The following is a 23010-nucleotide window of genomic DNA, read 5'->3' on the forward strand; positions in this document are numbered from 1 at the left end:
GGGGTTAAAGTTCCATGCACTCTGCTTTGGTAGCCTGGGTTCATGGGTTTGGATCCCAGGAACAGATCTACTCCACTCACCAGCCATGCTGTGGCGGTGTCTCACATACAAAAAGAAAAATAGAGGAAGATTGGCAGGGATGTTAGCCAGGGGTAATCTTCCTTGACCAAAAAAAAAGGAGGATTGGCATTGGAAGTTAACTCAGGGTGAATCTTCCTCAGCAAAAAAAAAAGAAGAAGAAGAAGAAGAAGAAGAAGAAAAATGGAAATAGTATCTTTACTATGTGCTTTGTAAAGGTTTTTCTTAATGAAATATATCATAGAAATGAAAAGAATAGGCTCTAGAGCCCAGCTGCCTAGTTTGAAAAATAAGATTTGCTACTTGTCGCTCAGTGGTTTAATTTCTCTGTGCTTCTGTTTTCATATTTGTAAAATGGAGATAACAATAGGACCTACTTCTAAGATTTTCATGAGGATTAAATGAATTAATACTTATAAATATATGTAGGATATTCTTGCTCGGGCTCTGGTGGACAGTATAGGGCTGGATTTTGACATTAGGTTTAGATATTTTCTGTAAAACTTCTCAGTCTTCAAAGAGTTTCACAGATGTTATTTCACTTATATTGAGGGCTTATGTTCTATTAAGCATTTTGCTAAACATTGTCCTTGCTCTTAAGTTTCTCACCATCTATTGAAGAGGGAGACAAAGAAGTAAATAAATAATTACATGCAGGGAGTAGTGTCAATAGAGGCATGAACACAGATTTAACCCGGAAGAAGTGATCAAAAGAAAGTGATGTTTCAGTTGAGTTTTAAAGGATAGCTGGAGTTCACTTGAATGGTATCTGGGACAGGTTTAAGGGTTAGAGGGTGAGGAGGATGATATTCCAAAAAGAAGAACCTGAGAAAATTCACAAAGTCTTGGAATCGCATTGATACATTCATAGAACTATATGTAGTTTGGTGGTGGTATAGTCTAGAGTGTGTTTTGAGAAGTGGTGGGAGATATATACCATGATAAGAAATCCAGACTTTATTCTAAAGGTGATGGGAAGGTTTTGATGAGCTTTAAGCAAGGGAGCAAAAGATTAAATTTATGTTTTAGAAAGAGAATTCCAGATGCATAAAAAACACTTGTCATAATCCAACATCCATTCATGATAAAAATTCTCAGCAGAGTAGGAATAGAACAGAACTTCCTCAATCTAAAAAGGGCATCTACATCCCTACATGAATCCTACAGCCAACTTCATATCTCATGGTAAAAGACGAATATTTCTCTCCTAAGATCAGGAACCAGGCGAGGATGTGTGCCCTTACCACTTCTGTTCATTCTGTGGTACTGGTAGTTCAAGCCAGTGCAATCAGGCAAGAAAAATAAATAGAAGGCATCCAGATTGGAAAGGAGGAAGTAGAACTGTTTTTATTTACATATGGCATGATTATCTTTAGAAAATCCTAAGGAATCTATAAAAAAAATAAACTACTAGGACTAATAAGTGAGTTTAGAAATGTTGAAGGAGACAAGACTAATATATGAAAATCAACTGTGTTTCTATACATTGAAAGAAACAGTCAGAAATTAAAATTTAATTTGTATTTGGAGATGGGACTTTGGAAATTAATTAGGCTTAGATGAGGTCATGAGAGTGAGGCCTTTGTGATATAAAAAGAGAAGAGGCACCAGGGCTTACTGGCTGTCTCTGCCATGTGAGGACACAGTGAGAAGACAGCTGTCTGCAAGCCAGGAAGAGAGCTCTCACCAGAATCCAACCATGCTGACACCCTTTCCAGCCTTCAGAACTGTGAGAAATAAATTTCTATTGTTTAAGCCGCTGAGTCTACGGTATATTGTTATGGCAACCCAAGTAGACTAAGACGGTTTGTAAGACCTGTATGCTGAAGACAGAAAAACATGGCTAAGAGAAATTACAGATCTAAATAAATAGAGAAATATACCATTTTCATGAATCAGAAGATTCAGTATTGTTAACATGTCAGTCCTTTCAATTTTATCTATAGTGTAAAAGCAGTTTCAATCAAAATCTCAGCAGGCACTTTTTAGAGCAATTGACAGGCTGATTCTAAAAGTCATATGGAAATGGAAAGGACCTAGAGTAGCCAAAACCATGTTTTTTCCCCTTTTGGAGGTCAAGATTGTCCCTGAGCTAATATCTGTTGCCAATCTTCCTCTTTTTTTTCCCCCTCCCTAAGCCCCAGTGCATAATTGTATATCCTACTTATAAGTCCTTCTAGTTCTTCTATGTGAGCTGCTGCCACAGCCTGGCTACCCACAGACAGGTGGTGTGGTTGCATGGCCAGGAAATGAACCTGGGCCACTGAAACAGTGAAAGTGCCAAACTTTAACCTCTAAGCCATCAGGGCTGGCTCCAAAGCAATTTTGAAGAATGAGAACAATGTTGGAAGTTCATATATTACCTGATTTTAAGATTTATTATAGAGTACAGTAACCAGGATAGTGTGATATGGAATAAAGATAAGACATACAGATCCATGGAACAGAATAGAGTGTCCAGAAATAGCCCCACACATATCAATTGATTTCAAAGAGATGCTGTTATGGACTGAATGTTTGTGTTCCCTCCAGTGTGATGGCATTTGGAGGTGTGGCCCTTGGGAGGTAATTAGATGAGGTTATGAAGGTGGGGCCCCTATGATGGGATTAGTGTCCTGATAAGAAGAGGAAGAGAGACCAGAGCTCTCTCTCTCTTTCTCTGTCTTATGAGGACACAGCAAGAAGGCAGCTGTCTGCAAGCCAGGGACAGGGTCATCACCAGGAGCAAAATCTGCTCATAACTTAATCTTGGGCTTCCTAGTTTTCAGTACTGTGAAAAATAAATGTCTGTTGTTTAAGCCACCCAGCCTTTGGTGTTTTGTTATAGAAGGAGGCTGGAAGAGGGGAGAGTAGCACATGAGAAGGATGGCACAGTAGAGAGGGACTAGAGCACATAAGGCCGTGCAAGCCACAGTAAGGAATTTTAATTGTATTATCAGTGCAATGAGAAGCCATTGGAGGATCTTGAGCAGGGAAGTAACAGGATATGATTTATGTTTTTTAAAGATTCTTCTGCTTAATATATGGAGCCTAGTTGGGGGAAAGGAGGAAGAATGGAGAGAGGGAGACCAGGTAGGAGCTAGACCACGCTACAAAGATTGGTCAGAAGTGAATTGAGGATTTTATTTCGGAGGCCCAACCATCAGGATTTGCTAGTCAATAGGTTGTGGGGGCTAAGGTAAAGGGAGGAATCAAGAATAGCTTCTAGGTTTTTGAGTATCCAGGTGCAAAGTGGTACAGTTTATTGAAATGAGGAAGACTGGAGGAGAAATATGCTGGGTATGTAAAATAAATGTTCTTTTCTGAACATGTATAGTTGAGATGTCTGTTAAATATCTAAATACAAATGTCAAGCGGGCATTGAGATATAAGAGCTGGAGATATCAGCATCTTGTATTTTTCATGGTGCTTCCCTATCTTGTCTCTGCCAGGAAAAGACAGGTTGGGTCTGCCTTTTTAGTGCAGCGCCTCCCTCTCAAAATTATAAATTTCTTTAAAGGATAACCTACTAGATAGGGAAAAAAAAGGATGGAGGATGGCCTACAGAGTTGTTTTGGTGGGAGGATCTATAGAACTTGATGAACAGTTAGATATAGATAATAAAGAGAAGGGAGGAATTAAGGATGGCTCCCAAGTAGTATCATTAGTTAATTAGTTTGGGAAAATAGGGGTGTGGTAATTTGCATTTTTGGTCCAGATTCTTCCTCCTTGTATATATCTACACCCTTTGCCATGTATCATTACAGTGTCCTTCCATAGTGAGTAAGCATACTTTTACCCCCTCGACTGTGTGTTTCATCATATGACCAGCTGGATGTCAGCAGATGTCATTCAAACAGAGGCTTGAAAAAGCTCTTACATAGTTGAGCTTCCATTCTTCTGCATCTGCTATCATCATAAGAGGGACCTGTCTGGCCTGGCCCACTGGAGGATAAGACACATGTAAAGCAAAGCCAAGACACCCCAGCCAGCCCAGTCAGCCAATCATCTTCCAGCCAGCCAACCCCCAGACATTTGAGCAAATCCAACCAACGTCAACATCTAGCCAATCCCAGCTGCTCCCAGTCATGTGAGCAATAAGCAATTATTGTTGTATGTCACTGAAATTTTGTGGTTCTGACAATAGATAACTGATACAAGGAAGAACAGGATGGGATGGTGAGGGGGATTAGTCTGATTTTTGGACATGATGATTCAGATGGCCAGTGGCAGCTGAGTGTAGGACTCAACAGCCACTTGTGATCTGTGAATCATCATCATATACATAGCTCAAGATTTAAGTAAGGATAAGATTACCCCAGGATTATATATAGAATGAAAAGAGGAAGTTATGATGACTGCACCCTGAGGAAGACCTATATTTGAAGGAACCATTGACATTGAGAAGGGATGCTCATAGATATCTGAGGAGAACCAGAGAAGAGTGGTGGTGTGAAAACTTCAAAGAGGAGGTGTTGGTTAGAAATGCCAAATGTCACAGAGAGGTAAAATAGATGCCTTTATACTCATTTTACAAGTGAAGAAAGTGAGGTTTGGATAGGGTAATTAAGCTTGCTATGTATGATCATACCAACTAGTAAATAGCAGTAAGGGCAGTAGAATCCAGATCTTTTGATTTTTTAACCCAAGGCTTTATCATTTTTATCATATTGTCTTTCTTCAGTGTGTACTTCCAATGCCCATAAATACATTATTAAAATGATTGTAAAGTATCTTTTATATATAAAACGTTAAGACAAATGATAAAATTGTAATATTTAGAATTAGATGAACTTTAAAAAATAAGAAATATATAACTTTGGGCTCCCTCTGAGATTATAAAATAATTTTTTTACTTTATTGCACATTTCTTTCTATTCATCAATTTTTCTATATCTGATAAATACATATTTTTTATGTTAAGTGATTTTCCTACATGCACTGTGGATCAAAACAATGACTTTTCTCTTATGCTGCATATCGTGAATTAATAATAATAATGTTGAAATATATTACAGAATGAACTTCATGAGCTTGAAAAACAAATAGCATCTGTCTCTGCAGAAACTAAGGAAACAGAGAGGCAAATTTATCAGCAAGATGCTGCCATAGAGAATACCAAACTTCAGTGTGGGAGCCTAGAAACTCAAATCAAATCCTTACATTCAGAAAACGTAAAGCTTAAATTTGACATAGAAGCTGCCCAAGAAGATTTTGAGGAACAAGTGATAAGATATAATGAATATCATGCAAAAATAAAAGTGCATAAAGATAGTTTGGGGGAAATAGAAAGCAAATGGTCATTTATGAGTGAACTCCAGGAAAAACGAGATCTTGTTAAAAAACTAAAGGCAATGAAAGAGGAACTTGTGCAAGATCTCCAAAATCCAGAAGGAAACCAGATGAAACAAGTACAGGTTTGAAATATCACTTATCAAAACTTTTTCTGTCACTCCTTTTTTGCAAGTACACTTCTTAAGTGATAAATTTATCACTACTTTAATAAAAAACCCATAGCTGCATTAACTAGATTCAGAAAGTATTTTCACAATTTTTAAAAACTTGGATAAGTACATGAATATGTAACAACTATGCCAAATGTGAAAAAGCATAAAGGAAATGTCCCAAATCCTCTGTGGATTAATAAAAATATATAGACAAATAAAATCACAGTGAACAGTTAATCCATTTGTTGCAGAAAGTAGAACTCACAAAAATGTTGAAGTCCCAGCTTCTAGACTGATGGATCTAGACCAATTCAAATCAATTTAGTATGCTTAATGCTGTTATGCAAACACTATGAATTAATAATTTCACCTTAAGCATCTTCTATTTCTTTTACTATTCTTTGAAGACAGTGGGAGACACAAACTTAAAATACCTATAATTTCTTACAAGAGAATTAAAAATACCCATTATACTATTTCTGGGCAGTTGCCACTATAACTACCACTTTCCTTTATGTCTTATTTTCATTTGGTTTTTAGTTCTAAGTTTTCAAATCTAAAGTTTTTCACCTGAATAACAGTTCTTTATCCTTTGTACATATGGAAGCGATATTCTAATCCTATTTAACAAAATTAAATGTGATGGCTAGTTTTCTTACATTATAGAAACACTGAAAATCTTGGATTTATACTGACCATTCATTGTTTGACTTGTATATTTTGAATTTTATAAATATACAGGAAGACATTACAAAGCTAAAGGATAAAATTATAACTGTAAAAGAGTCTATCATTGAAGAAACTTGTTTTCTTGAGGAAGAAAAAGAGACACATGAAAGATTAAGGAAAGAAATAGAGGTAAGCTTTAATCATCAGGATTTCAATGTTTATGAGATCATTTCTTAAACTTATACTACATTCATAATTTCCATAGTTTACTCTCAATTCTCAAAGCAGCAAGAGGACAAAAAAGAACTATAAAAAGCAGTAGATAAGTCCAAATCATTAATACATAATTAGAGGTAACTCCCTCATTCAAAGGTGTTCAAATACGTGAATGTATTCAAACAGAGCAAGCACTCAGTCCTATTTAAATCTGGCCTAGAATTCTTCCAGGTCTCATTCCACCCACAGCTTGGCACCAAATTAATGGCTAGAAAACAGAGGCTCTCAAGTCAAAAAGATGACAATTCCTAAGTAGACATCAGAGACTCCTCAAAATAGAGTAAAAAATCAATGGAAGTCATTAGTATTCTAAACCTCTCTGACTTCATACTTGCCATTACCAAGAGTCAAATTAAAAAAAAAAGTGATGTGCAAAATTGAAAGTGAGACTAAATTTGTACCACCACTGGTAGACTTCTGTGATCATTATTGTTCACAAAATGGAGAACAAAAATGGAAAAGAATATGTCATTAAGGGCAAATAACTAATTTTCACCCTTAAGAAATTAATTTGTAAAATAAAAGATGCAAGTTTTTAACTTGCTTGTGACTAAATTTGACACAATTACAAAGTATCTGAGGAAGTTGAAGATAAAAAAACCTCACCTTTACAAAACATTCTCTTTAAGAAACACTATGATTTTCTCTTATATTTTACTAGTAATCAAAATAAGTGTGGGGTTTTTTTGCCCTTCTAGATATCAAGATTTATTGTAAAACCATAAGTAGTAAGACAGAATATAAATGACATTGAAATGGAAAAAAAATTGTTAAAGAAAAAAAAGAATCCAGCAATAACCCATCATATGTGATACAAAAAAATCTGTTAGCCATATGGAAAAATAAAGAAAATTTTGAAATACAACTGCATTCATACCTCATAACACACACATACACACACTTCCAGGAGGACTGAAGACAATATAAATGACAAAATTAACCATTTGTGTCAGAGAGATATTTCTTTTAAAAGACACACACACCTACCCACACACACACTGCATGATTAAATATTACTTTTGACTATATCATAAATTTCTAGGTTGTTGAAATGCACCATAACAATATATAAAACAGGATTCATTTTGAGAGAAGATATTTGTAACACACATAAGTGACTAAGAGATAAGAAAATGTCAAACAAGCCAATAGAACATTGAGTAAATAGTATGAAAAGTCTTATTTTTTGAAATATGAATATCCCAAAAAGCAATGGCAAACATGACTAACCTCATTAATGGATTGATAATTAAAACCAGAATGAGGTCCCATATTTAGCCCATTGGATTATCAGTATTACAATTGGTAAGATGTGGAACACTGGAATTCTAATATACCATTGGTATGAGTATAAATTGGTAAAAGCATTTTGGAATGGAATTTGAGATTACCTCGTAATTTTTTTATGCTAATAGACTTTATTGAAGTATAATTGTCATAAGAGTAAGTACATAGATCGTAAGGATTTAGCTTGATTAATTTTGCCTAATGTATGTTTTGACTTACACCCATGTTACCATCACCTAGACCACGATATAAAACTTTCCCATGATGCCCGGAAAGTTCTCTTGTACCACTTTCCTCAGGCTAACACTGATTCTTTATTTTGGTGAGGAAGATTGACCCTGAGCTAACATCTGTGTCAATCTTCCTCTATGTTTTGTATGTGGGCAACACCATAGCATGGCTTGATGAGCAGTGTGTAGGTCAGAGATCCAAACCTGCAAACCTTGGGCCACTGAAGTAGAGTGTGCAAACTTAACCACTAAGTACCCAGGCTGGTCCTGGGCTACCTCTGATTTTTTAAGACAGCTTTATTGAGATATAAATCACATACTGTACAATTCACCCATTTAAAGTGTATAATTCAATGGTTTTTATTATAGTCACACATAATTTGTAACCATCACCACAGTCAATTTTAGAAATTTTCATCACCTTGTAAAGAAACCTCATACACTTTAGCTATGACCTCTCCATTTGTCTACTGTATTTACCCATGTTTTCGCTCTACTATATTCTTTCTTCCTTCCAGATGTTCTAAGATTCCTTCTTTTATCATTTGCTTTCTCTTTAGAAAACTTCTGGGGCCAGCCCCATAGCCAATTGGCTGAGTTCATGCATTCCACTTCAATGTCCCAGGGTTTCACCAGTTCAGATCCTGGGTGTACTCCTCATCAAGCCATGCTGAGGCAGCATTCCACATAGTAGAACTTGAAGGACCTACAACTAGAATATACAACTATATACTTGGGGTCTTTGGGGAGAAGAAGAAGAAGAAAAAAAGAAGATTGGCAACAGATGTTAGCTCAGGACCAATCTTTAAAAAAAAAAGAAAAGAAAACTTCTAAATGCATTCTTTTAGGATAGGTCTGCTGATGACAAAGTCTTTTAGTTTTTTTCATCTGAGAATGTTTTGATTTCCCCTCCATTCCTGAAGGACATTTATGCTGGATATAGAATTCTGGGTTGACAGTCCTTTCTAAACTTGAAAAATGCTTCTTTCTGAGGAGAAATTCAGTCATTCAAATTTTCTCCATATGGATAAGGTTTTTGTTTCTTGCTGCTTTCAGGATTTCCTACGTCTTTGGTTTTTGGAAGTTTTACTGTCTTTTGGCATGAATTTCTTTGGATTTACCCTATTTGGAATATCCTCAGCTTCTTGATTCTGTAGGTTTATGTCTTCTGCCAAATTTGAGGAATTTTCAGCTCTTATTTTTTTTGAATACTTTTCCATCTTGGCCCTCTTTCTTCTCTCCTTCCAGAACTCTGATGACACAAATGATAGATTTTGGCTATAGTCCCACAGGTCCCTGAGGCTCTGTTTACTCCTTTTTCCAGTCTATTTTCTATTTTTCAGATTGAGTAATTTCTAGTGTTCTATCTTCCATTCACTGATTCTTTCTTCTTTCCCCTCCATTCTGCTACTGAGCCCAGCCATTAAATTTTTCATTTTGATTATTATATACTTTCCATTTTGTTCTTTGTATCTTTTATTCTTTGCTGATACTTTCTATTTTTTCATTTGTTTTAGGCAAGTTCGTAATTTCTCATTGAAGCATTTTTATGATAACTGCTTTAAAATGCTTGTCAGATAATTCTGACTTCTGTGATTTTCTTAGTACTGGCACATGTCCATTGTTATTTCTTATTAAGTTTGAAATCTTCCTAGTTCTTGGTTTGATAATTGATTTTCTATTGAAATCTGAATGTGTTGGGTATTATGTTTTAAGACTCGTGATCATTGTTATTTCCAGGTGGTGGTTAGAAACTCAGATTCTCCACTCAGTGTCCATTGCCACTCCTGGAGGGAGAAAAAGCTTCTTGTTACTGCTGGCCAGGAGAGGGAGTTCCGCCTGCCCACTGGGCCTCTGCTTTTAACCCCCTGGCTGGGAGGGGCAGGGGCACCTCCTTACTCTTCCCCATGTGGCCTCCACTGATACCATGTAGATGTGGCCTTGTCTCTACTGAATGGTGGTGCATGTCCTGACTCTCAAGTAGGCCTCCTCTGACATTCTCTCAGTGAGAAGGGGAAGGATGAGTTGCTACCACTAGAAGGGGTTAGAAGTCCAGGCTCCCCAAATTGGCTCCGGCGACACCACTGGGTGTGGTTTTTACTACCCAATGGGGATGAAAAGTCCTGGTTCCCTAATTAGCCTTTTCTGACACAACCCCAGCAGGAGGATTAGGGCACCTTGTTATAACTTAGCAATGGTGGAAGTTTAGGCTTTCCACACAGCCTTTGCTGGTGTGTGTGTGTTGGGTGGGTGGGTGGGGGGGTCAGTGGCAGGGGATCATAGTTTATTCGTGGTGTTTTACCTTAATAAAGTAGTTACTATCTAAAAGTTTTCTACTTTGCTAGGCTGCCCTTTTCCTAGTTCTTTGGCTAGAGAGCAGACTTTTCTTGGAAATTTTTTTGTCTGCACCTATTGGCATTTCCAGGTTGCTGTCTTCTCCAGTATCTACTCTGGGTATATGAGGCAAAATAAAACCCAGGGAACTCATCACCATGTTACTCCTTGGGTCCTGAGGTCCATAGTCCATTTGCCTTCTTCTCTCTACCTTTCAGAAGCTTCTTATTTTTATTTTATATATAATGAGCAGGGTTTTTAGTTCTACTTAGCAGGAAGAATACGTTATGAAGTATGTCTACTTCATGTTGACAGAAGCAGAAAAGTAAGTGGGTACTTTTAATGGTAGAGGGTGATGTAAATGGCCACTAATGTGAGATTTAGATGGAATGTCACTAGCTTGAGACATCATTTTTTAATGTTTTCATCATTGTGGTTCAAAATCCACAAATAAATCAATGTGGTACACCACATTAACAAAATGAAGAATAAAAACCACATGATCATCTCAGTAGATGAAGAGAAAGCATTCAACAAGATATAGCATCCATTTATGGTAAAAATTCTGAATAAAATGGGGATAGGAGGAAAGTTTCTCAACATAATAAAGATATGACAAACCCACAGCTAATATCATACTCAACAGAGAAAAACTGAAAGCTATCCCTTTAAGAACAGGAACTAGACAAGGATGCCCACTTTCACTACTCTTATTTAACATAGTATTGGAAGTCCTAGCCAGAGGAATAAGTCAAGAAAAATAAATAAAAGGGATCCACATTGGAAAGGAAGAAGTGAAACTGAGACGTTTTGCAGATGACATGATTTTATATATAGAAAACCCTAAAGAATCCATCAAAAAACTATTAGAAATAATAAATGAAGACAGTAAAGTTGCAGGATACAAAATCTGTATACGAAAATCAGTTGCTTTTCTATACACTAACAACAAAGTAGCAGAAAGAGAAATCAAGAATACAATCCCATTTACAATTGCAACAAAAAGAATAAAATACCTTGGAATAAATTTAACCAAAGAAGTGAAAGACCTGTACACTGAAAACTATAAAACATTGTTGAAAGAAACTGAAAAAGACACAAAGAAAGGGAAAGATATTCTGTGCTCTTGGATTGGAAGAACTAATGTAGTTAAAATGTCCATACTTCATAAAGCAATCTATAGATTCAACGCAATCCCTCTCAAAGTTCCAATGACATTTTTCACAAAAATAGAACAAAGAATCCTAAAATGTATATGGAACAACAAAAGACTCCAAATAGCCAAAGGGATCCTGAGAAAAGAGAACAAAGCTGGAGGCATCACTCCCTGATATCAAAATATGCTACAAAGCTATAATAATCAAAACAGCATGGTACTGCCACAAAAACAGACACACAGATCAGTGAAACAGAATCAAGAGCCCAGAAATAAACCCATACATCTATGGACAGCTAATTTTTGACAAGGGAGCCAAGAACATACAATGAAGAAAGGAAATTCTCTTCAATAAATGGTGTTGGGAAAACTGGACAGCCACATGCAAACGAATGAAAGTAGACTATGATCTTATACCATGCACAAGAATTAACTCAAAATGGATTAAAGACCTGAATGTAAGACCTGAAACCATAAAACTCCTTAGAAGAAAACATAGGGAGTACACTCTTTGATGTCAGTCTTAGCAGTATATTTTCAAATACCATGTCTGACCTGGCAAGGGAAACAAAAGTAAAAGTAAACAAATGGGACTACATCAAACTAAAAAGCTTCTGCACAGTAAAGGAAACCATCAACAAAATGAAAAGACAACTTATCAATTGGGAGGAGATATTTGCAAACCATATATCTGATAAGAGGTTAATACCCAAACTATATAAAGAACGCATACATCTCAACAAGAAAAAAACAAATGACCCAATTAAAAAATGGGCAAAAGATGTGAACAGACATTTTTCCAAAGAAGATATACAGATGACCAACAGGCACATGAAAAGATGCTCAACATCACTAATTATTAGGGAAATACAAATCAAAACTACAATGAGATATCACATCACACCCGTCAGAATGGCTATATTTAACAAGACAAGAAATAGCAAGTGTTAGAGAGGATGTGGAGAGAAAGGAACTCTCATACACTGCTGTTGGGAATGCAAATGGTGCAGCCACTATGAAAAACAGTACAGAGATTCCTCAAAAAATTAAGAATAGAACATATGATCCAGCTATTTCACTGCTGGGTATTTATCCAAATAACACGAAAACGTGAATGCGTAAAGATATATGGACCCCTAGGTTCATTGCAGCATTATTCACAATAGCCCAGACTTGGAAGCAACCTAAGTGCCCATTAAGGGACAAATGGGTAAAGAAGATGTGGTATATATACACAATGGAATACTACTCAGCTATAAAAAAAATAAAAAGATGAAATCTTACCATTTGCAACAACATGCATGGACCTTGAGGGTATTATGCTAAGTGAAATAAGTCAGAAGGAGAAAGTCAAATACCGTGTGATCTCATTCATAAATAGAAGATAAAAACAAAAACAGCAAACAAACACATAGATACAGAGATTAGATTGGTGGTTACCAGAGGGGAGGAGGGGAGGAGGAGGGCGAAAGGAGCCGTTAGGCACATGTGTATGGTGATGGATGGTAATTTGTCTTTGGGTGGTGAACGAGATGTAGTCTACACAGAAACTGAAATATAATGATATACACCTGAAATTTATATAATGTTATAAACCAATCTTACCTCAATAAAAAAAATTAAAAAATAAAACCTAAAAAAAAGTTTTCATAATTCAACTTCTTCCTGGGAAATTTAATAAATTGTTTTTAAGCTTTCACAATAGGGCTACCTCTCTTTTGGGCTTTTTCATTTTGGTTCTATTACCTCCAATACATTTAAAAGTAGTCCTCGATTCTACCACAATATTATGGTTGAAAAAATGAAAATCTAAGAAATTAGAGATTATCTATAAGAAATTATAAAACTGAAGACAAATACAGCCACACCATTGTCTTGAGAACATTGCATTTTTTTCAACAATTTCTCTTACTGCTTGACGAGAATTGATCATTGATATGAGTAACCTCTTTCTCAAAACAACCACTTTTTCAAGGGGATAAATTCAAGTACCAGAAGATTTTTACTTTTTATTTCTTCTTTGAGTCTTTTTTTCTACCCCTTCTGAATGTCTTTAGCCATGGCCTGGGTACAGTTCATGGTCATCCCTTGCCTAGATACAGCATTCTTTGTTCTAAACTTTAATGCTTTCGAACATTTGTGCTTTGCATGTTTTAGTTTTGATATTAATGTTGCTTTTTTACATTTTTTTGGTTCAGAAATAATGAAAATAGTTTTTGAATTTCACATGTATTTTTGTCAAATAATTATTTTTGGTATTTTTAGGCCATATCTAAATGAAAGAAGTATTTCCAAATGTTTATCCAAAAATGCCTTTTTCTCTTGTCTGTTGTCTGTATATGTTTTGGGAGAAGGAAACTAAAAATAAGAGAAAGGAGAATAAAAATAAGCTATGAGTCATTGATTTAAAAATTAAGGAAGCAAATACAAAGTATACTAACACAAAGCTTCAAATACAAAGTGTTCAGCAATAATCAGTGATTTTCATTTCAAGGTTACAAAAATATTATTTGCCAAATCTAAGAGTTTTCAGAAAAGGGAGACTAGTGCATTTAAGGAGTTTTTAGCAAATGATGAGTGCTGCAAGCAATATTTTGTGATAACAGATACTGTGTAAAGCATTTTGAGATTCACTGATGGTTGCTCTTGCCTAAATTTTGTACAATCTGGTCTCCAAATTTAAAAGGATAGGGAAAAATTTAGAGCACTTTCAGAGCTACTAGGTGTCAGGAACAAAATATGTTTAACCTGGTACAGTACAACATGCAGCTTACACAATTAATGCATTCATTTATTGAAGTCAGCCACAGAAATTATTATACAACTAGAAAGCCAGTCCTATGAGAAAAATCCAGAAAAGCAAAGGTTTAAAAAAATGACCTAAAGGCAGGGTAAGAATTATGCAGATAGCTAGATAACATGATAACAAACTATTCTATTTTATAAAAAGTACAAAGAGAAATGTTCAGTATTATTAAATCTATTGTTGTTTATAGAGTGCCTGGCATTTTTCAAACACTTTACATAGGCTATCCCATTTAAATTCTCATAATAACATATTTTGCAGAATTCAGAAATTTTAAGTAACTTGTATAAGGTTGTATAGTTAATGATAAGTGACTGAGTAGGGTATGAATCCAGGTTGGTTGGACTCTATTTCTCTCAGTCTTTTTGAAAAATGTTTTTCATGTCTATGGGAATACGTTCTCCTTGAAAAAGATTAAAATATTAGAAGGAAAGCTGTAGTTCCTTGACCACCGCTTCCCATTGCATTGCTCTCTCTTATCACGCTCCCCTGTCACTAATAGCAACCACTGTTTGGTGTATATCCTTCAAGTCTTATATATGTGTGCACTTAAATGTGTGCGTGTGTGTATGTATACACACACACACACACATACATCCTGTTGCACCACATCCTCACCAGCATTTGGTATTGTCAGTGATCCAGATTGGACCATTCTAATAAGTTTGTAGTGGTATCTCATTGTTTTAATTTGCAATTCTCTGATGACGTATGATGTGGAACATCTCCTCATATGCTTATTTGCCGTCTGTATATCTTCTTTTGTGAAGTGTCAGTTTGGGTTTTTGGCCCATTTTTTTAACCTGATTGTTTTCTTATTGTTGAGTTTTAAGAGTTCTTTGTATATTTTGAATAACAGTCCTTTATCAGATGTGTCTTTTGCAAAGATTTTCTCCTAGTGTGTGGCTTGTCTTACCCTTCTTTTGATAGTGTAATTTCCAAAGCAGAAGTTTTTAATTTTAATGAAGTCCAGCTTATCAATTATTTTTTTCATGGATTGTGCCTTCAGTGTTGTATCTAAAAAGTCATATCATACCCAAGGTCATCTAGGTTTTCTTCTATGTTATCTTCTAGGAGTTTTATAATTTTGTGTTTTACATTCAGGCCCATGATCCAGTTTGAGTTAATTTTTGTGAAATGTGTAAGGTCTGTGTCTAGATTCTCTTTTTGTTTTTGCATGTGATTGTCCAGTTGTTTCAGAATCATTTATTGAAGAGACTTTCTTTGCTCCATTGTATTGCCCTTGCTCCTTTGTCAAAGATCAGTTGACCATATTTATGTGGGTCTATTTCTGGGCTCTCTATTCTGTTCCATTGATTTATCTGTCTATTCTTTTGCCAGTAACACACTATCTTAATTACTGTAACTTTATAGTAAGTCTTGAAGTCACATAGTATCACTCATCCAACTTTGTTGTTCTCCTTCAATATTGTGTTGGCTATTCTGGGTCTTTTGCCTCTTCATATAAACTTTAGAATCAGGTTCTCAATATCTACAAAATAACTTGCTGGAGTTTTGATTGGAATTGAATTGAATCTATAGATCGAGTTGGGAAGAACTGACATCTTGGCAAAATTGAGGCTTTCTATCCATGAACATGGAGTATCTGTCCATTTATTTAGTTCTTCTTTGATTTCTTTCATCAGAGTCTTGTAGTTTTCTTCATATAGATCTTGTACATATTTTGTTAGATTTCTAACTAAGTATTTCATTTTGGGGAGTGCTAATTAAATGGTATTGTGTTTTTCACTTCAAATTCTACTTGTTCATTCCTGGTATATAAGAAAGCAATTGACTTTTGTACATTACCCTTGTCTCCTGCAACCTTGCTATAATTGATTATTGATTTTTTAAAAGTTAGAAACAATGGAGGCCAGTAAAAAATAGACAGCATCATTAAATTGCTGAAATAAGGAAAAAATGTTGAGCAAGGACTCTATATGAACACTAGATCTAATGAAAATATTTTTCAAAAATGAAGGTGAAATAAATTTCAAATAAATAAAACCTGATGGACTTTGTTTCCAGTAGACCCATACTATAAGAAATACTAAAGAAAGTTCTTAAAGCTGAAAGGAAATGATACCAGGAAGTAATTGAAAGCACTGGAAATGGAAAATATATGGATAAATAAATGAGCCTTTTTCATTTCTTGAATTATTTAAAGGTCAATTGACAGTATAAAATTAAAACAATAATGTATTTTGGGTTTTATAACATATATAAACGTAAAACATATCTTAATAATTTCCTTTTGTTATAAGGTTCTTACATTTTATGTGAAGTGGTATAATATTATTGAAGATAGACTGTGATAAATTAAGACTGTGATAAATTAAGAACTATTGAAGTTCTTAGAACAACTTCCTTTTAAAAAAATACACATAAGTATAGCTAGAAAGATAAATGAGGAAATGAAATGGAATAATAAAATATTCAGTTAACCCATAAGAAGACAGAAAAGGAAAGAGAAAGGAAAAAGGCAAAAGTGACTAATAGGAGACAAATATTACAATGGTAGACTTAAACCCAAACATACCAATAGTTACATTAAATGTAAATGGACCAAACACTCCAATTAAAAGGGACAAATTATCAGACTGGATAAAAAAACAAGTTGCTTAATATAACCTCTTCACAAGAAATGCACTTTGAATATAAAGACACAGATAGGTTGAAAGTAAAAAGATGGAAAAAGATAAACTATGAAGATGTCAATCTTAGTTGGCTATATTACTATCAAGTAGATTTCAAGATGTGGATTACTAACAAAGGTAAAGAGGGTCATTCAATTCATCAAAAAGGAATAGTAACACTACATATGTCTTCACCTAATCACACAGCTTCAAAATACATAAGCAAAAACTGACCAAACAAGAAAGAAAACGAGAAATCTACAGTCATATTGGAGATATTAAGAATTTTTTTGAGTAATTGATAGAATACAGAAAGTCAGTAAGCATATAGATCATTTGAACAACTTATATACCAACTTAATATAATTAATATTTATAAAATATTCTAACAACTATTGATTATACTTTATTTTCAAGTGCACATGGAACATTCACCAAGTTAGACAGTATACTGGATAATAAATTTCAAAGAATTTGATATTCTTTGATCACAGCAGAATTCAATTCAATAGCAATAAGATAGCTAGAAAATACATAAACATTTCTAAATTGGGCATTACAATTCTAAATAACCCATGAATCAAAGGATAAATCACAAGAATTATTAGAAAATATTTGAAATTGAATGATAATGAAAGCACAACATATGAAAAATTGTGGAGGTAGCTAAAGCAGTATTTAGAGGAAAATTTTCACCTTTAAAGGCCTATATTAGAAAAGAAAAAAGATTTTAAAGCCATTAGCTAAGCTTCTACCATAAGAGACTAGAGAAAGAAAGAACAAATTCAGCTGACAGCAATGGAAGAAATGAAATAATAAAATAGCACAAATCAATGAAATAGAAAACAGAAAAACAGGAGAGAAAGTCAACAAAGCCAAAAGCTGAAAAGACTAATAAAATTGATAAGCCACAGCAATACCGATCAAGGAAAGAGAGGATAGTGAAGATATTACTTCACGTCCTATAGACTTAAAAGGGTGATAAAGGCCTATTACGAACAACTTTATGTCAATAAATTTGACAACTTAGATGAAAGGGACAAATTCCTTGAAAAACACACATACCATAACTAACACAAAAAGAAATTACTTTTATGTTTAGGCTTATGATCCATTTCAAATATCAGTGTCATAAATGGTGTTAGGTAGGAATCAATGAAATTGAATTCATAATTAAACCACCCCATCCCCATAAGGAAAGCTTCAGACTGACATGGCTTCACTGTGAATTCTATTACACATTTAAGGAAGAAATAATACCTAGCCTATAAAAACTCTTTCAGAAAATGGAAGAGGGAACTCTTTCCAACTCATTTTATAAGGCCAGCATAACCCTAATACAAAAAAATGAACAGGAGCATTACCAGAAAAGAAATTACAGACCAACGTCCCTCATGAACATAGATGCAAAATTCCCTAACAAAATATTTTCAAATTGAATTCAGTTATGTATAAAAAGGCTAATACCTCATGAGCAAGCAGAGTTTATCCCAGGAAGGCAAGGGTGGTTCAACTTTCAAAAAGCAAACAATGGAGCCAGCCCTGATGGCCTAGTGGTTGAAGCTCAGTATGCTTCACTTCAGCAGCCAGGGTTCAGTCCCTGGGCGTGGAACCACACCACTCATCTGTCAGTAGCCATGCTGTGGCAGCAGCTCACATAGAAGAACTAGAAGCACTTACAACTAGAGTATACAACTATGACCAGGGGTTTTAGAGAGGAAAAGAAAGAGGAAGATTGGCAACAGATGTTAGCTTAGGGTGAATCTTTCCCAGCAAAAAAAAAAAAAAAAAAAGCAAAGAATATGATTCCACATTAACAAAAGGAAGGAGATAAAAAGACATAATCAACTTAATAGTTGCAGAAACAGTATTAGAAAAATTCAATGCCCATTCTTAATAACAGCTCTCAGCAAATTAAGAGTAGGAGAGGGGCTGGCCCCGTGGCTGAGTGGTTAAGTTCATGCACTCTGCTGCGGCAGCTCAGGGTCTCGCCAGTTTGGCTCTTGGGTATGGACATGGTACCGCTCATCAAGCCATGGTAGGGTAGCATCCCACATGCCACAACTAGAAGGACCCGCAACTAAGAATATACAACTATGTACTGGGGGGGCTTTGGGGAGAAAAAGGGGAAAAAATAAAAATAAAAATAAATTAAAAAAATTACTTCTCTATTTAGAGTAGGAGAAACTTGCATAACTTGATAGAAGCCATCTATAAAAACTTGTAGCTAACAACATTATATTTATTGGTGAAACGTTGAATGCTTTCCCCCTTAGACCGGGTGCAAGGCAAAGATGTCTGATTCCACCTCCTCTAGGCAACATTGTATTGCAGGTCATAAAAAGTGCTATAAGGCAAGGAAAAAAATAATATAAGGCATAAAGATTGTAAAGAAGTAAAACTGTGTTTATTCACAGAAAGCATATTTGCTTATGTAAAAAATCCTAAGGAATTTACAAGAAGACTAATAAACCAGTAGGGTATTTCTATGTGGTTTCTAGATAGTAGCAGTAAACAACTGGAAAGTGAAATGAATAAAACAAAACTCTTTTCTCTAACACTAAAGAACATAAAATACTTGCTAATAAATTTTATGAAAAATGTATAAACTTCTACAATAAAAATATGACTGAGAATTTAAGAATACTAAATAAATCGAGTGATATAGTATATTCATGGTCTATGAAACTCAATACTTTTAAAGTGTTAACTTTCTCAAAAAATGAGCTATATTTTTGACATCATTCCATTAATTCCTGTGGTGCTTTTTGTGGAAACTGACACACTGATTTTAAAATTTATATGCAAATACAGAAGATTTAGTTAGCCAAAACAATCTTGAAAAAGAAGAATAAAGTTGTAGTACTTACCCTACCTGACATTAAGATTTATGAAGCTGTAATTATCAAGAAAGTGTATTATTGGTGGACGCTCAAGGAGCCAATCTCCATAGCAGGATTACGCTTGTCAGATGGACAGTACCTGGAGGGGAACTATCAACACATGCCTCCCTCACTTGCCTATTTCTGTGCTACGCTCTTCACAAAACCCCTTCTGATGATGTACTCACACATTGCTGGTGGGAATGTAAACTAGTGCAACCATTGTGGAAAACAGTATGACAGTTCCTCAAAAAATTAAATTAAAAGCAGAGTCTCAAAGAGATATTGTATACCACGTTCACAGCAGCATTAGTCACAAAAGACAGAAAGTAGAAGCAACCAAAGTGTACGTGGGTGGATGAACGGATAAACAAAATGTGGTCTATACATACAATGGAATATTATTCAGTGGTAAAAAGAAAGGAAATTCTGACATATTCTATAACATGGATGAACTTTGAGGACACTATGCTAAGTGAAATAAGCCAGTCACAAAAAGTCAAATACTGTATGGTTCCACTTATACGAGGTACCTAAAATGGTCAAATTCATAGAAGACAGAAAGTAGAATGGTGGTTGCCAGGGGCTAAGGGGAGTGAGGAAGAGGGAGTTATTGTTTAATGGTTACAGAGCTTCAGTTTTCAAGATGAAAAGAGTTCTGGAGATGATGGTGGTGACGGTGGTGTAACAATGTGAATGTACTTAATACTACTGAACTGTACTCCTAAAGGTAGTTAAGATAGAGGGGCCGGCCCGACGGCGCAGCAAAGTGCGCACGTTCCACTTCGGCAGCCCGGGGTTAGCTGGTTCGGATCCCGGGTGCAGACACGGCACCGCTTGACACGCCATGCTGTGGTAGGCATCCCACATATGAAGTAGAGGAAGATGGGCACGGATGTGAGCTCAGGGCCAGTCTTCCTCAGCAAAAAGAGGAGGACTGGCAGTAGTTAGCTCAGGGCTAATCTTCCTCAAAAAAAAAAAAAAAAAAGATAGTGCAATTTATGTGTATATTACCACAAAAAATTAAAAATAAATAAATTTAAAAAGAGACCTTAAAAAATGAATAGCTAACTTTCCCAGCCCTATTATTCTATTTTATCAGTTCATTTAAAGGTATGTGTTTAACCACAATGAGACACCACTTCACACCCACTAGGATGGCTATAATCAAAAAGACAGATAATAAGTATTTTCAAGGATATGAAGAAACTGAAACCCTCACACATTGATCATGGGGATCTAAAAATGATGCAGTCACTTTGGAAAACAGTCTTGAAGTTCCTCGAATGGTTAAACACAGAGTTACTTTATGACCCAGTAGCTCTACTCTTAGGTATATGCCCCAGAGAAGTGAAAACATATGTCCACACAAAAACTTGTACAGAAATGTTCACGGCAGCATTATTCATAATAACCAACAGTGGAGACAACTCAAATGTCCGTCAGCTGATGAATTGGATAAATAAAATGTAGCCTATCATACAATGGAATATTATTTAGCAATAAAAAGAAATGAAGTACTGATACATGCTAAAACATGGATAACAAAAACATTATGCTAAGTGAAAGAAGCCAGTCACAAAAGACCACATATTATATGATTCCATTTTATAAAATGTCCAGAATAGGCAAATCTATTGAAAGAGGAAGTAGATTAGTGGTCGTAACCCTCTAAGGGTGGGGATGGGGGAGTGGGGAGTCACTGCCAATGGATACTAGGCTTCTTTTTTTAGGGTAATGAAAATTTTCTAAATTTGATTGCGGTGATGATTGCACAACTCTGTGAATATATTAAAAACCCTTGAATTGTACACTTTAAAGGATGGATTGTATGGTATGTGAATTATATCTCAATAAAGCTGTTAAAAAAGGATTGAATGTTGTTTGTATAGCCAACAGTAGCATTAGGAATTTTGGCTTTTTTACTTTCTTGCGGCCTGACACCAAAACTCTTACACTTTCCACTGTGTTTCGTCTTCCAGTGTAGCATTGTCCGGCTCAGCATAAATGCTGATGTACTTAATGGCAGGGAAATGGGCTACATGATCTCCAAGAGCTTTTAGATCAGTGGGTCTACATTTCAGGGAACGACTAGATACAGGAAATGAAACCATTTCCCCCAACTGGTAACTGCGTGATGAGTAGAAGGCACTCCATCACAGAAGCTTCATTTGGGTTCAAATTCCAATCACCATCACTTGCTAGCTGTGAAAACTTGGTTGAAGTACTTAAACTCTTTGATCTTTGGTTTCTTTATACAAAAATAAGGATAATAATATCCATGTCGTAAGATGTTGTGAGAATTTAATTATATGTAAAAAGCTCTCAGCACAGTATCTTATTACACAGTATGTAATGTGTTAAGTAGTTCTAATTACTGTTTATTTTTATTATTATTATTATTTACAGTGAATAATTTCTAATCAAGTGCTTTCCTCTTTAGAGTAGTCAAAATATCATTTATGGCTATTTACTATTTATCCTTCTCAAGCCCTGCTGACGTGTAGTTTTCTTTTAATAGGTACAACATAAGAGATATGGTGCAATTCTTAAGCGTTTGCATTGTCAGGTGAACAAGCTTCAGTCAAATAGAAGACAATGGCAATGGAACATTCAACAACTGGAGAAAACTGCAGCTGAACTGAGAAAACGCATTGGAATGAAAGATTAACATGGCTGTAGGGCAATAGAGCACAGACTATACCAACAAAGATTATGGGGCAGAATGTTGGGAAAGTCCTTTGGATTCTTAACAACCAGCATTCACTGTCAGAGGTCTGTCTTAATGATGGATATATTTTCTCTTTTTTTGAACTAGTTATCTGTTTGTTAAAGTGCCTTCTAACCCTACAATTGATAGCAATATAGACAATAGGAATGCTTACAGAAGAATAGTGGAAGATGCTATATGAATATTTTGAATGTATAAGATGTATTGTTCTCATGAGTACTATTTATAAACATGTTGCCTTCACTATCATATGAAGTAAAAACTTAGAAGAAAAGAAACTCTTGAATTTACAGTGATTTAAATTGTTAAGACATTTAAATGGTGTCTCTCTCAAACTTTTTATTAGAACTTGTTTTTCTACCACCATCTTCACAGTAGTCCATAAATATTGACATTTTCAATAATGTTGTTATATGTTCAGTGCTTCAGATATTTTTCTCAATTTTCTCTTTCATCCAGAAGGTAGCAATCATTTTTCTCTCTTATTAGATAACATATT

General features: G+C 35.2%; 1 protein-coding gene across 2 annotated transcripts in view; it reads left to right on the forward strand.

The window, feature by feature from the left end:
* Nucleotides 1-22789, forward strand: part of CCDC122 (coiled-coil domain containing 122) — a 33462-nt gene extending 10673 nt beyond the window's left edge. For both annotated transcript variants that reach the window (XM_008537912.2, XM_070578340.1), the window contains exons 5-7: nt 5076-5474; nt 6246-6362; nt 22302-22789. In XM_008537912.2, coding sequence (XP_008536134.2) covers nt 5076-5474; nt 6246-6362; nt 22302-22451 — 666 coding nt within the window. In that variant the 3' untranslated portion in view covers nt 22452-22789. The remainder of the gene's footprint in view (nt 1-5075; nt 5475-6245; nt 6363-22301) is intronic.
* Nucleotides 22790-23010: the final 221 nt, after the last annotated feature.

Source organism: Equus przewalskii, chromosome 16 (genome assembly GCF_037783145.1).
Source record: "Equus przewalskii isolate Varuska chromosome 16, EquPr2, whole genome shotgun sequence".
Classification (NCBI taxonomy): Eukaryota; Metazoa; Chordata; class Mammalia; order Perissodactyla; family Equidae; genus Equus; species Equus przewalskii.